The sequence below is a fragment of the Leptopilina boulardi genome, unplaced genomic scaffold (assembly GCF_019393585.1).
Source record: "Leptopilina boulardi isolate dan_hultmark-lab unplaced genomic scaffold, ZJU_Lbou_2.1 LbouV2_214, whole genome shotgun sequence".
NCBI lineage: Eukaryota > Metazoa > Arthropoda > Insecta > Hymenoptera > Figitidae > Leptopilina > Leptopilina boulardi.
The window spans coordinates 5,687,104-5,700,776 of record NW_026137768.1 but is presented as its reverse complement, the minus strand read 5'-3'; the positions used below and the strand labels follow the sequence as shown (position 1 = coordinate 5,700,776).

The 13,673-nt window shown below is 28.6% G+C and overlaps 5 protein-coding genes across 6 annotated transcripts in view; 4 read left to right on the top strand and 1 right to left on the bottom strand.

The window, feature by feature from the left end:
• LOC127279112 (uncharacterized) overlaps positions 1-13,673 on the bottom strand; it is a 53,591-nt gene that overhangs the window by 8,350 nt on the left and 31,568 nt on the right. The gene's annotated exons all lie outside the window — the stretch shown is intronic.
• On the top strand, positions 1,006-3,059 carry LOC127279098 (cytochrome P450 9e2-like). The gene has a single exon (XM_051301237.1). It carries the CDS (start codon positions 1,061-1,063, stop codon positions 2,609-2,611), a length of 1,551 nt encoding a protein of 516 aa, XP_051157194.1. The 5' UTR covers positions 1,006-1,060; the 3' UTR covers positions 2,612-3,059.
• Positions 4,142-5,952, top strand: LOC127279096 (cytochrome P450 9e2-like). The gene has a single exon (XM_051301236.1). The coding sequence runs from the start codon at positions 4,170-4,172 to the stop codon at positions 5,796-5,798; it is 1,629 nt and encodes a 542-aa protein (XP_051157193.1). The 5' UTR covers positions 4,142-4,169; the 3' UTR covers positions 5,799-5,952.
• On the top strand, positions 6,189-8,195 carry LOC127279105 (cytochrome P450 9e2-like). Its single transcript, XM_051301245.1, has one exon. It carries the CDS (start codon positions 6,371-6,373, stop codon positions 7,883-7,885), a length of 1,515 nt encoding a protein of 504 aa, XP_051157202.1. The 5' UTR covers positions 6,189-6,370; the 3' UTR covers positions 7,886-8,195.
• Positions 8,567-13,514, top strand: LOC127279250 (uncharacterized). Its single transcript, XM_051301488.1, has 2 exons — positions 8,567-10,243; positions 10,809-13,514. Exons 1-2 carry the CDS (start codon positions 8,741-8,743, stop codon positions 12,363-12,365), a joined length of 3,060 nt encoding a protein of 1,019 aa, XP_051157445.1. The 5' UTR covers positions 8,567-8,740; the 3' UTR covers positions 12,366-13,514.

Below are 13,673 nucleotides of genomic sequence, written 5' to 3'. Positions count from 1 at the left end.
ATTTGACTTAAATCATCGTTTATTTGATTACTATCAAATAAATATTTATTTGAATTAAATAATTATAAACCAATTAAATAGTACTTGTTTCAAATAAAGAAATTATTGGTTTAGATAGTTTATTTAATTCAATATTATTTGACTTCAAAAATTATTTGGCTTGAGTAAATATTTTTTTGATAATAGTCAAGTAACCGATTATTTGAATCAAATCATTTCTTTCAGTGTAATAATTGTCCGGTTTTAAATTAATCATTTATTTTATCACACGAAAAATTCATCATAATTTTTTGACATATTTTTGATAATTTTAAGGTAACAATAACTGAAAACCGAAATCAGATTGAAATTGTTATTTTACAAATGAAAAATTTTTTTAATTAAGATATTAATTCACAAATAAACATGATTTCAGACCGAGAAAACTGAAAAATATTATTTTAATGTCAAAAATGTTTGATTGATTGAGTTATGATTAATAATTATAATAAGATATAGATTTAATCTAGCCGTCTGGGACAAATTTAGCTAATCACTGTGATAATAATAAAAAAAACATAATTAATAATTATCTCAATTAAAAGTATTTAATTTTCAAAGTTGGAATAGCTTAAAAAAATTAATTAATTTGTATTAATAATATATTACTAATAGATATATTATTATTAATAGTAATAAATTAATTGATTAAAAAAAAGTTTCCAATGCATCAATTTTTTTAAAAAGATAATTTTTTTTAAATTCTATTATTTATTGCAAACGTTTGCAATAAAAAAAATTCCCAAAAAATCTGAATTAGTAAAGAACTAATAAGAATTAATGACTTGTTTCATATCAAATTAAGTATTTTCAAATCATTTATATTTAGAGAGTGAAATGATGAAATAATAATGTGCAAATTTAATATTAACACGTACAAGATGATGAAATAAACAAAGTAAATTCAGTTCAAGATAAAATAATCATTATCTTTTACTCGACAATATAAAATAAAATAACTCGCAATGAAAATATTCAGTTTAATCGGTCTCGTTATTTTCACTGCACGACATTCCGCAAAATGGAGTCTATAACTTTGTTGTTAATTTTAATTACCCTATTTTTGGGTGCAATTATCGGTGCTCTAATTCTCTATCGTCAAACAAATTTTTGGCAACAAAAGGGAATTCCTTATCTAAAACCATTAATACCTGTATTAGGAAGTATGTCAATTATTCTATTTCGTCGCTCGTCTTTTTATGATGGTTTAAATTTTTTATATAACAAATTTCCAAACGCGAAATATTATGGTATGATGATTTTACATACTCCTTTGCTTTTGGTTCGTGATCCCGATTTAATCAAGGAAATATGTGTAAAAAATTTCGAGAATTTTGTCGATCGTCGTAGTTTTATGACTGAAGAAATGGATCCGGTTTATGGAAAAAATGTATTTTCATTGAAAGGCGATCGATGGAAGAAAATGAGAAACACTCTGAGTCCAGCATATACAGCGGCTAAAATGAAACTCATGTTTGAATTAGTTGAAAAATGTGCTCGCGATTTTGTTCAATATTTCATTGATCATTCAAATGAAGCAAAATCTATTGAATTGTCAGATGCATTTACCAGATATTGTAATGATGTGATAGCCACTGCAGCATTTGGAATTAGTGTTAATTCTTTAAAGGATCGAGAAAATGAATTTTACGAAAGGGGGAAAAAGTCCTTTAACTTGGGTAGTTCTAAACGTTTTATTAAAATTATAGCTTTTCGACTTTTTCCAAAATTGATGCATCTATTGGGAATAACATTTCTTGCCAAGAAGTCTGATCGTTTTTTCAAAAAAATCATTACGGAAACAGTTATCACGAGGGATGAGAAAAATATTATTCGACCCGATATGATACACTTGTTAATGGAGGCTAGAAATAAAGATGATAATGATTTGTCTATGGATGACATTATAGCACAGGGATTTTTATTTTTTTTGGCAGGATTTGATTCTTCATCGGGTCTAATGAAATTTATGGCTCATGAATTGGCAATGAATCCAGAAATTCAAGACAGATTGAGAATCGAAGTTGACAGTCTTCTTAAGGAAAATGAGAATATTGACGATTTTTATGGGAGGCTTTCTGAATTGAAATATATGGATATGGTACTTTCTGAAACATTACGGAAGTATCCGCCTAATCCACTGTTGGACAGATTGTGTGTGAAAGAATACAATTTTCCAAAAGCTACGCCGGACAGTAAAGAATACACAGTAAAACCGAAAAATGCCATTTGGATACCAATTTATGGATTGCATCATGATCCAAAATATTTTCCAAATCCAGAAAAATTTGATCCTGAAAGATTTAGTGATGAGAACAAGGACAAAATTCATCCATATGCCTATTTGCCATTTGGTCTTGGTCCAAGAAAATGCATCGGGAACAGATTTGCCTTAATGGAGACTAAACTAATTTTTGTTTTTATTCTACTTAATTTCACTTTGGAGCCTACTGAGAAAACTAAATATCCAATTGAGTTTGCAAGAGGTGGTGGTGGACTTAAAGTCAAAGATGGTTTATGGATCGCATTTAAGAAACGAGTGTTTGACCATCAACAAGAAAGTGTTCTTTAAAATGTTTCTCATGAATCGTATGCTAAATATTATTCACCACATAATAAATACTAAGAAAATAATTACTAAATATTAATTACAATTAATATTTACAGACTCTTCGAATTATTTGTTTAAAAAATTCTTTCTAATTTTAATATGACTCTAAATATTAATATATACTATGTCTCAAAAATTATAATCTACGATCATCTACGATTCGATAATTAGAACTAGACTATAAACTATTTTGATAAGAAAATTTCTATTTTAGACATAGCTTAAAGACTGATATATTATATCTTAATGCTAAACACATTTATAACATTCAACAATTTGACTTATTTCTAATTTTAGAATTTCATTTTTACAGATATAAAATATTTTTATCTGGTAAATTTGTAATCGATTTCATTAATTTAAAATAATTCTACTTCCAGTTGAAAATGGACAAGTTTTATTGAATTTTAAATAGCAAAAATTTCTTGAAACTCAAACACTGGAAAAAACATTTATTTGATTCAAATAATCGATTACTTGACTATTATCAAATAAATATTTATTGGAACCAATAATTTCTGTATTTGAAACAAATACAATTTAATTGACTCAAATAATAATTATTTGATGTAAATAAATATTTATTTAATAATAGTCGATTAGAATCAAATACATTTTTTTTCAGTGCAGCTATTAAAAATTCATTAAAAATGAAAAATTTAAACATCATAAAAATGTTATAAGTGTATAAGTACCTGTATATTATTAATTACTAAATAAAAACTAATGTAAATGATCTAATTAATGTTAATAAATAAAAATAAATAAAAATTGTTTCTTATATTATTTCAAACACCCCAAATCTCTTTTTTACATTAGATAATATTAATTTTGATTTTTTGAACAATATTTTTTAACCAAAAAATTAATTAAAATTTTAGTAAAATTTAATTCTATAAAAAAAATTCAATTAACCCCTTAACTGCTGATGACGACAATTTTGTGCGTCAATTCTTCGTCATCGTAGTTAAGGGGTTAAGTATATTATTTGCTAAATAAAATTTTTGCTAAATAGAAAATTCTGTAAAATGAAAAATTTTAACGAAGATTTGTGTAAACTAAGAAATTTGCAGTATAAAAATTTGCTAAAATAAAAATTCTTTCAAATGAAAATTTGTTGAAATCGCAAAATATAATTTCCAAAATAGTAAAAAAACTGAATTAATTAAGGAATATTTATGCATTGCACAGAGTAATTAAAAAAAAAACTTTGAATCATGCAACACATACAAATCATTTCTTGCATCTTTTTCCAAATGATTTCATATATATATTTTAAAGCTCATTGTTTCATAAAAAAATGTAATATGCTAATTCAAATAATATGTTAATTTTAATGTTTCAATTTACTAAAAGAAGTAAAAATTTTCCTTTAAAAATCGTAAAATTGCTTTGTCATAAAAATGCTATTTTGCATTTTATATATACTTCAAAGTGCGTACATCAAAATAGAACAGATGCGCAGTTTCTGAAAGTATGTAGCACACGCAAGTATAGATATAGATGCCGCGAGTATTTAATGTATTATATAGATATAGTAACATCACAACTGCAAAAATATACGCAGTGGAACTTTCAGTGTTTGCCAGTCTCGCATCAATTGCTAATATTAACGAACTCGAACATGGAAATGTTAAATTTAGTGATTTTCACTGTTTGTTTGGGTGCGATTGGTGTGCTAGTTTACTTTTATTGGCAAATGAACTTTTGGAAACGAAAAGGAATTCCTCAAATTCAGTGTCTACCAATTATTGGTAGTCATTTTAAACTTATTACTGGAAGAATAGCAATAAGTGATTTTGTCAAATATCTATACAGTTGTCATCAAGATGCAAAATATTTTGGTATGTTTGATTTTAATACACCACTTTTAGTCGTTCGTGATCCTGATCTAATTAAAGAAATTGGTGTAAAGAGCTTTGAACATTTTCTCGATCATAAAAGTTTTCTCGACGAAACAATGGATCCTATTTTTGGTAAAAATGTATTTTCATTAAAAGGCGATCGTTGGAAAGAAATGAGAAATACACTGAGTCCATCATTCACAGCAGCAAAAATGAAATTTATATTTGAATTGATTGATAAATGCGCGAGTGATTTTGTTCAATATTTTCTTGATCATTCTGATGAAACGAAGTCTATTAATACCAAGGACGCGTTCACGAGATACACGAATGATGTAATAGCCACTGCCGCTTTTGGAATCACAGTCAATTCCATGCAAGACAAAGAGAACGAGTTTTATGTGCATGGAGCGGATGCATCGTCATTCAGGGGTTTTTGGCGATTCGCAAAATTCATAATGTTTCGTATGTTTCCGAGTTTTTTACGATTAATTGGCGAACCTTTTGTGTCTCGATCGTCGGCACGATTTTTCAAGGCTGTGATACGTGAGACATTGAATGAAAGAGAAAAAAATAAGATCATTCGACCCGATATGATTCATTTGCTTATGGAGGCAAAAGAAAAGGAGGATGGTATTAATTTGTCTGTTGATGATATTGTTGCACAAAGTTTTATTTTCTTTTTGGCCGGTTTTGAGACCTCATCAACACTAATGAGTTTTCTCACACACGAACTGGTAATGAATCCGGAGATTCAAGAAAAATTACGTAACGAGGTGGATATGATTATTGAAAGAGACAATAGTAAAATCACATATGAAACACTTTCTAAAATGAAATATCTTGATATGGTTGTTTCTGAGTGTCTTCGAAAATATCCACCGTCTCCGGTTGTTGATAGAGTGTGCGTGAAAACGTACACTTTACCAAAACCCACGCCGGATAGTAATGAATATATCGTAGAACCGAATACATCAATTTGGTTCCCAGTAAATGGAATACATCACGATCCAAAATATTATCCAGATCCAGAAAAATTTGACCCGGAAAGATTTAGTGATGAGAATAAAGATAATATTCATCCCTATGCCTATTTGCCTTTTGGACTTGGTCCACGAAAATGTATTGGTAATCGATTTGCTCTAATGGAAACGAAATTACTCATTGTTTACATAATGAAACATTTCATTTTGGAACGTACTGAAAAAACGCAACATCCACTTAAATTTGAAATCAGCGTCACTATTGGAGTTCAAGGTGGTACATGGGCAAAATTTGTCAAAAGAACATCAAAAGTATCATAATTCGTATGCAATTAACATTAATAGAATATTTTTAACCCTTTAAATAATTTTTTTCAGACAACATGAACAATTTATATGAACATTTAATTTTGTATATTTAATAGAAAATATTTTGTTAATTTTATACAAAGAATAAAGTTGTTTTGTGATATTATATATAGTTGATAATAATATAATTTACTGATAATAATAATTTATTTATATAAATCAATTTTAAATATTATTTTAACTTATATTTAATACCCTTTCAATAAAAAATATTTATTAATTGCACTTTAGGTATTGCTTTGATAATTACCTATCCATATAACTTGTCATTGTCATAAAAATAACCTATTTTTCCATATTTTTTACATTCAGAAAAATTACATACATTGCAAAAAATCCATATTCACTGAAAAATTAACTCAAGTCTAAATATATATTGCATCACACGCGAAAGTACATCGATAGAACAGACTCGACAGTGGAAGCAATTACAGAAAATGCAATAGTAGACTTGAAAACACTATAGCAGAAGCGAATAAAAATTAGTCTTCAACCTGACTCTGTCGTTAACAGACGCGCATGAGATGGAGTCGTTGAATTTACTACTTTGGACCCTTATTGTTGGGGCCATTGGTGTCATAATATTTCTCTATTATAAAGCACATTTTTGGAATGGAAAAAAAACCCCTCACCTTAAACCTGTTATGCTATTTGGCAATACTACACCAATTTTTTTTCAAACCAAATTTATTGGTCAGTTTATCATTGATCTCTATAATAGTTTTCCCGAAGCTAAATACTTCGGAATGATGGACATTCATAAACCAGTAGCTGTTATTCGAGATCCCGATTTAATCAAGGAACTTTGTGTGAAAAATTTTGAAAATTTTCTCGATCATCAATCGTTTATTGACGAAACAATGGATCCTATTTTTGGGAAAAATGTATTTTCCCTAAAAGGTGAGCGTTGGAGGGAAATAAGAAATACACTCAGTCCATCATTCACGGCAACAAAAATGAAATTTATGTTTGAATTAATAGAGAAATGTGCTCAAAATTTTGTTCAATATTATTTAAATCATGAAGAAGAAACGAACTCAATTGAAATCAAGGACGCATTCACGAGATATACCAATGACGTGATTGCCACAGCAGCATTCGGAATAAGTGTCGATTCCTTAAAAGATAAAAATAATGAATTTTATTTACGGGGTAAAGATGCCACGTCATTTGGCAAAGGATTGCGTGCTTTTAAATTTTTACTTTTTCGTACTATTCCACAATTCATGAAATTAATCGGCGAGCCATTCTTGACACGTTCCACGGATCGATTTTTTAAGAGAATTGTTAGTGAAACTGTGAAAGTGCGAGAGGAAAAGAACATCATTAGACCGGATATGATTCATTTACTAATGGAAGCAAGGGACAAGGACAATGGTGTTGAATTAACACCCGATGACATTATTGCACAATGTTTTATTTTCTTTTTAGCAGGATTTGATACGACTTCAACGGCAATGTGTTTTGTTGCTCATGAATTGGCGATGAATCCTGATGTACAAGACAAATTGCGCAATGAGATTGACACTTTTACGGAAAATAGAGAGGATAAAATTACCTATGAAACTCTTTCAAAAATGAAATATCTGGATATGGTTGTTTCGGAAGCATTGAGAAAATATCCACCAGCCCCATCGACAGACAGGGTATGCATTAAAAAATTTACATTACCAAAAGCAACACCAGACAGCGAAGATTATACAGCCCAGCCAAAATCCGTTATTTGGATCCCTATTCAAGGACTTCATCACGATCCGAAATATTTTCCCGATCCTGAGAAATTTGATCCGGAAAGATTTAGTGATGAAAATAAGGATAAAATTCATCCCTATGCATATTTACCATTTGGTGTCGGACCAAGAAAATGCATTGCCAACAGATTTGCATTAATGGAAACAAAATTGTTGTTCGTTTATATTTTACAGAATTTTATATTGGAAAAGAGTGCAAAAACAAAGCATCCAATAGAATTTCAAAAAGGTTTTACGATTGTTGCCAAAGGTGGCTTATGGGTAAAATTCACAAAAAGAAACAAATGAACAATAAAAAAATTACGTCTGTTTTAATAATTACTTTTTTACTCTTTTACTTGTAAAAAAAAAGCAGTTTAACATTGAGATGTTGCTTATTTGATTTACATAAATCTATTTTTTGCATGAATCTAAGAAATCTTGTGAAATCACAAAAAATTATTCACTTTTGTAAATAATGATAAAGAAACAATGACATTTAAAAAAGAATAACACCGATAATATTTTTGCAGAATAAATAAATAATTAAAAGTTTAATCTGCATTGTTTTAATTTGTATAATTTTTGTACCAAAAGTAATGAAACTGAATTCTGTATAAATATAATGCTTATATTTAACATTTTCATTTAAGTTTTATTTTATTAAATATCTACTAATAATAATTTAATTATACGTAAGTCTCTATATTTTTCTAGACTAGTGGAAACAAAGGACACGTCGGATTTGCTTTCAAAAAGAGGAGACGATGCATTCAGGTTAAAAAAAAGAACAGCCTCAAAACCTGTTCTAGAGGGTTTGAAAGGTTAATAAATTTGCTAACAAAGTTTCAATGATTTATTAATTTCTTTTAATAAATTTATTGAATCTTAAAAAATAGATGCTAAAAAATTAAATAAAAATTTTTCTTATAACATTTCTAAACGTTTACAGAAAAAAACGAATTTACAAGGTGTCTTTTTCGACCAGAACGCCTTTGAACGCGAATCGACGTGCCCCTTTTTTCCACTAACCAAACGAAAGAATCTTTGTTGCCTAATAGATATAGTTCATGCGAAATACTACAGTAGGCTTAAAAACGTTAAAAAAGAATCGAAAAGAAAGTAGTCTTCAGACTGACTTGGTCGTTAACTGACGCGTGAGATATGGAGTCGCTAAATTTTGCACTTTGGACCATGCTTGTTGGTTTACTTGGTGTTGTTTTCATTCTCTACTATAAAGTGCATTTTTGGGAAAGAAAAAAAATTCCTCACGTTAAACCTGTTCTAATATTTGGCAATTCTATTCCAATTTTTTTTCAAACGAAATTTATTGGTCAATTTGTCATCGACCTCTACAACAGTTTTCCGGATGCAAGATATTTTGGATTCATGGATATACATACGCCGACAGCAATTATTCGAGATCCTGAATTAATCAAAGAAATTTGTGTAAAAAATTTCGACAATTTCCTCGATCATCAGCGATTTGTCGATGAAACAATGGATCCAATTTTTGGGAAAAATGTATTTTCCCTAAAAGGTGAACGTTGGAGGGAAATAAGAAATACACTGAGTCCTGCATTTACGGCAACGAAAATGAAATTTATGTTCGAATTAATAGAGAAATGTGCTGAAAATTTTGTGCAGTATTATTTGAATAATCCGGAAGAAACAAACCTAATTGAATCCAAGGACGCATTCACGAGATATACCAATGACGTAATTGCCACTGCAGCATTTGGAATAAGTGTTGACTCTCTAAAAGATAGAAATAATGAATTTTATCAACGTGGTAAAGATGCCACGTCATTTGGTAAAGGAATGCGTGCTTTTAAATTTTTACTTTTTCGTACTTGTCCACGATTTATGAAATTCATTGGCGAGCCATTCCTGTCACGTTCTACCGACCGATTTTTTAAGAGTATTGTTCGCGAAGCAGTGAAAGTGCGTGAGGAGAAGAAAATCATTAGACCTGATATGATTCACTTATTAATGGAAGCAAGAGACAAAAACAATGGTGTTGAATTAACAACCGATGACATTATTTCGCAATGTTTTATTTTCTTTTTGGCAGGTTTTGATACAACGTCAACGGCAATGTGTTTTATTGCTCATGAATTAGCAATGAATCCGGAAATACAGGAAAAATTACGCGAGGAGATTGACACATTCACGGAAAATATAGAAGAGAAAATTACCTATGAAACTCTATCAAAAATGAAGTATCTCGATATGGTTATTTCGGAAGCATTAAGAAAATATCCGCCAGCACCATCAACTGACAGATTATGCATTAAAAAATATACTTTACCAAAACCTACCGAAAACAGCGAGGAATATATTGCTGAGCCAAATTCTGTTATTTTGATTCCTATCCAAGGACTTCATCACGATCCAAAATATTATCCCGATCCTGACAAATTTGACCCGGAAAGATTTAGTGATAAAAATAAGGACAAAATTCACCCCTATACTTATTTACCATTTGGTATTGGTCCAAGGAAATGTATTGCGGACAGGTTTGCATTAATGGAAACAAAAATTTTGTTTGTTTATATTTTGCAAAATTTCATTTTGGATAAATGTGCAAAAACAAAGCATCCAATAGAGTTTGAAAATGGTTTCACGATTGTCGCTAAAGGTGGATTATGGTTTAAATTTACAAAAAGAAACAAATGAACGAAAAAAAAATGATGTAATTTTATGGTAACTATTTTTTACTATTATTCTTATTAAAAAATTATCATGTCAAATTGTGTTTATTTCATTTACATGTATCTATTTTTTCCATGAATATTGTAATCAAAAAAAATTTTTTTATTTGAAAATAATTATAGTAATAATTTAATAATTCAATATTTTTCAAGCCAAGACCCAAATTCCAAAAAGTGGTTCCAAAATGGTAAGAAGTTTTTATAAAAGGAAAATTTAGTAAAATATAATTTACAAATACTGCATTTTCAAGTAGGTAAAAAATACAATAATATTTAATGTGTATTTAAATTGTGTTTTTTAAAATAATGTGTTGATAATTAGCTGTTTTTTACGTTAACAAAAATTATACACTTTATAAAAAAAAAATTATATTTACTGAAAAATTAACGTGTGTCCTATATATATTTAATCTTTGTTGCTTAATTGACTCTCTAAAGCACGTCGTTATAGTTCAGTGCAAGCTATATGCGAAATACAACAGTAGACGTGAAAATACTATAGCAGAAGCGAATAAAAATTAGTCTTCAACCTGACTCTCTCGTTAACTGACGCGCACAAGATGGAGTCGCTAAATTTAGCACTTTGGACCCTGATTGTTGGTTCACTTGGTGTTCTATATTTTCTCTACTACAAAGTACATTTTTGGGAAAGAAAAAAAATTCCTCACGTTAAACCTGTTCTAATATTTGGCAATTCTGCTCCTATTTTTTTTCAAACGAAACCTATTAGTCAATTCGTCACTGAACTTTATAATAGTTTTCCAGATGCTAAATATTTCGGAATTATGGATATTCATACACCAACAGCAGTAATTCGTGATCCCGAGTTAATCAAAGAAATTTGTGTAAAAAATTTCGAATATTTTATTGATCATCAGCGATTTGTCGACGAAACAATGGATCCTATTTTTGGGAAAAATGTATTTTTTCTGAAAGGTGAACGATGGCGGGAAATAAGAAATACATTGAGTCCTTCATTTACAGCAACAAAAATGAAATTTATGTTTGAATTAATTGAAAAGTGTGCTGAAAATTTTGTACAACATTATTTGAAACATCCGGAAGAAACAGAATTAATTGACTCCAAGGACGCATTCTCGAGATATTCGAATGACGTGATAGCCACTGCAGCATTCGGTATAAGTGTTGACTCACTAAAAGATCGAGAGAATGATTTTTTTTTACGGGGCAAAGATGCTACATCATTTGGTAAAGGATTGCGTGCTTTAAAATTTTTACTTTTTCGTATTTGTCCACGATTTATGAAATTAATTGGCGAGCCATTTCTGTCACGTGCCACTGATCAATTTTTTAAGAGAATCGTTCGCGAAAATGTGAAAGTAAGAGAGGAGAAGAATATCGTCAGACCAGATATGATTCACTTACTAATGGAGGCAAGGGACAAGGACAATGGTGTTGAGTTAACAACCGATGATATCATTTCACAAAGTTTTATTTTCTTTTTGGCTGGTTTTGACACAACGTCAACGGCAATGTGTTTTGTTGCTCATGAATTGGCAATGAATCCTGAAATTCAGGAAAAATTACGCGAGGAGATTGAAACATTCACGGAAAATGGAGAAGAGAAAATTACCTATGATACTCTAACAAAAATGAAGTATCTCGATATGGTTATTTCGGAAGCATTAAGAAAATATCCGCCAGCACCATCAACTGACAGATTGTGCGTAAAAAATTTTACTTTGACAAAACCTACAGAAGATAGTGAAGAATATACAGCTGAGGTAGATTCCGCGATTATGATTCCTATCCAAGGACTTCATCACGATCCGAAATATTTTCCTGATCCTGAGAAATTTGATCCGGAAAGATTTAGTGATGAAAATAAGGACAAAATTCATCCCTATGCATATTTACCATTTGGTGTCGGACCAAGAAAATGCATTGCAAACAGATTTGCATTAATGGAAACAAAATTGTTGCTTGTTTATATTTTGCAAAATTTTATTTTAGAAAAGAGTTCTAAAACAAAGCATCCGATAGTGATGGATAAGGGTTTTGCTGTTGCTGCAAAAGGTGGTTGGTGGATTAAATTCACGAAAAGAAACCAGTAAAAAAAAAATAAACAACAATATTAAAGAATTACATTTTTTATCACCAGAATACAATTTATCTGAAATTAGCAAAGTTCTGTTATACTCACTACAATAATTGATAAACTTTTAACCTTAAATTTACTTCTTTTGAATAAGCAAATGAATTTTATGAACTTATCAAAAAGAAACAAATTTCTATTTGAATTATTAAAAAAATTTTTTTTTTGTAGAACAAAGTAAATTAATTAAATTGTGTAATTAAATCAAGTATTAAATTTTCATCTGAGTTAAATTATTTTAATTTCTATTGTCCTAATGATGATTAAGCAATTTAACATTGAAATGTCAAAGTGTGTTTATTTAAGATTCGAATTTGCATAAATCTACTTTTTGCATGTATATTAGTAAATCAGAAAAAATTATGTATTCTCATTTGTAAGGAATTATAATGCTAATAAGAAAAAAAAATAAAAGTCATTTAAAAACAAGAAAAAGTCAGATAAAACTCTCGCAAAATATTATGTCGATTCTTTAACGATGTATACATTTAAAAATATTTCAAATTGAATGTTTATTTTTATATAAATAATAAATATGAAATAATATTTATTAGAAAATAATTAGAATTAAATTAAAATTATTAAAAATAATAATCTATGATGTAAAAACTAGTGTAAATTGTTTTATTTTTTAGAAAATAGGCTTGAAAATAATAATTAAACAAGAAGTTTTTAAAATAAAAATAGATTAAATATTTCTTATTTTCATTATAATGAGTCAACGATAAAAAAAAGTAGTGTATATGATTAGAATAATTTATATAATTATTAATAAAATTATTTTTAAAAATGTATGTTTTGTCAAAAAGATGCACCTTTAAAAAATTCATTTTTCCTATCCAAATCATTTTAATTTCAACCAAATTAATTGCTTTTGATAATAAAATTTTGAGGATGAAATGTCTAACCAAAAAATTTCATTAATAAAACTAAATGTTTGATTAAGACAACTAAATAAATTTCCTTCAATGAAACGATTTTAAAGACAGCACGAAATATTTTTCATAAATATAACAGTTTTTGAAATCTAAAGCAGCAAAGAAAATTCTAATGTAATAACATAATAATTGAATTTATATTTAATAGATTTTGATATCGAATTTGTGAATCAATCTCTTATCATTATTATTGGAGGACAAATTCACATTTATTACGCTTCAATTTTATTATTTTAAGAGCAAAATTCAAGATACAGTGTCATTGCGTCATTTTATTCATGAACGACGTATTACATATATTAGGTTGTAAATGACCACGTGATTAAGTA

Bases quoted from the DNA above. Each gene is read 5' to 3' on its own strand.
- LOC127279105 (XM_051301245.1), top strand. From the start codon at position 6,371: ATGGAGTCGTTGAATTTACTACTTTGGACCCTTATTGTTGGGGCCATT.
- LOC127279250 (XM_051301488.1), top strand. From the start codon at position 8,741: ATGGAGTCGCTAAATTTTGCACTTTGGACCATGCTTGTTGGTTTACTT. The intron at 10,244-10,808 runs AGAAACAAATGA...AGCGAATAAAAA, and splicing joins TATGGTTTAAATTTACAAAA to TTAGTCTTCAACCTGACTCT.
- LOC127279096 (XM_051301236.1), top strand. From the start codon at position 4,170: ATGTATTATATAGATATAGTAACATCACAACTGCAAAAATATACGCAG.
- LOC127279098 (XM_051301237.1), top strand. From the start codon at position 1,061: ATGGAGTCTATAACTTTGTTGTTAATTTTAATTACCCTATTTTTGGGT.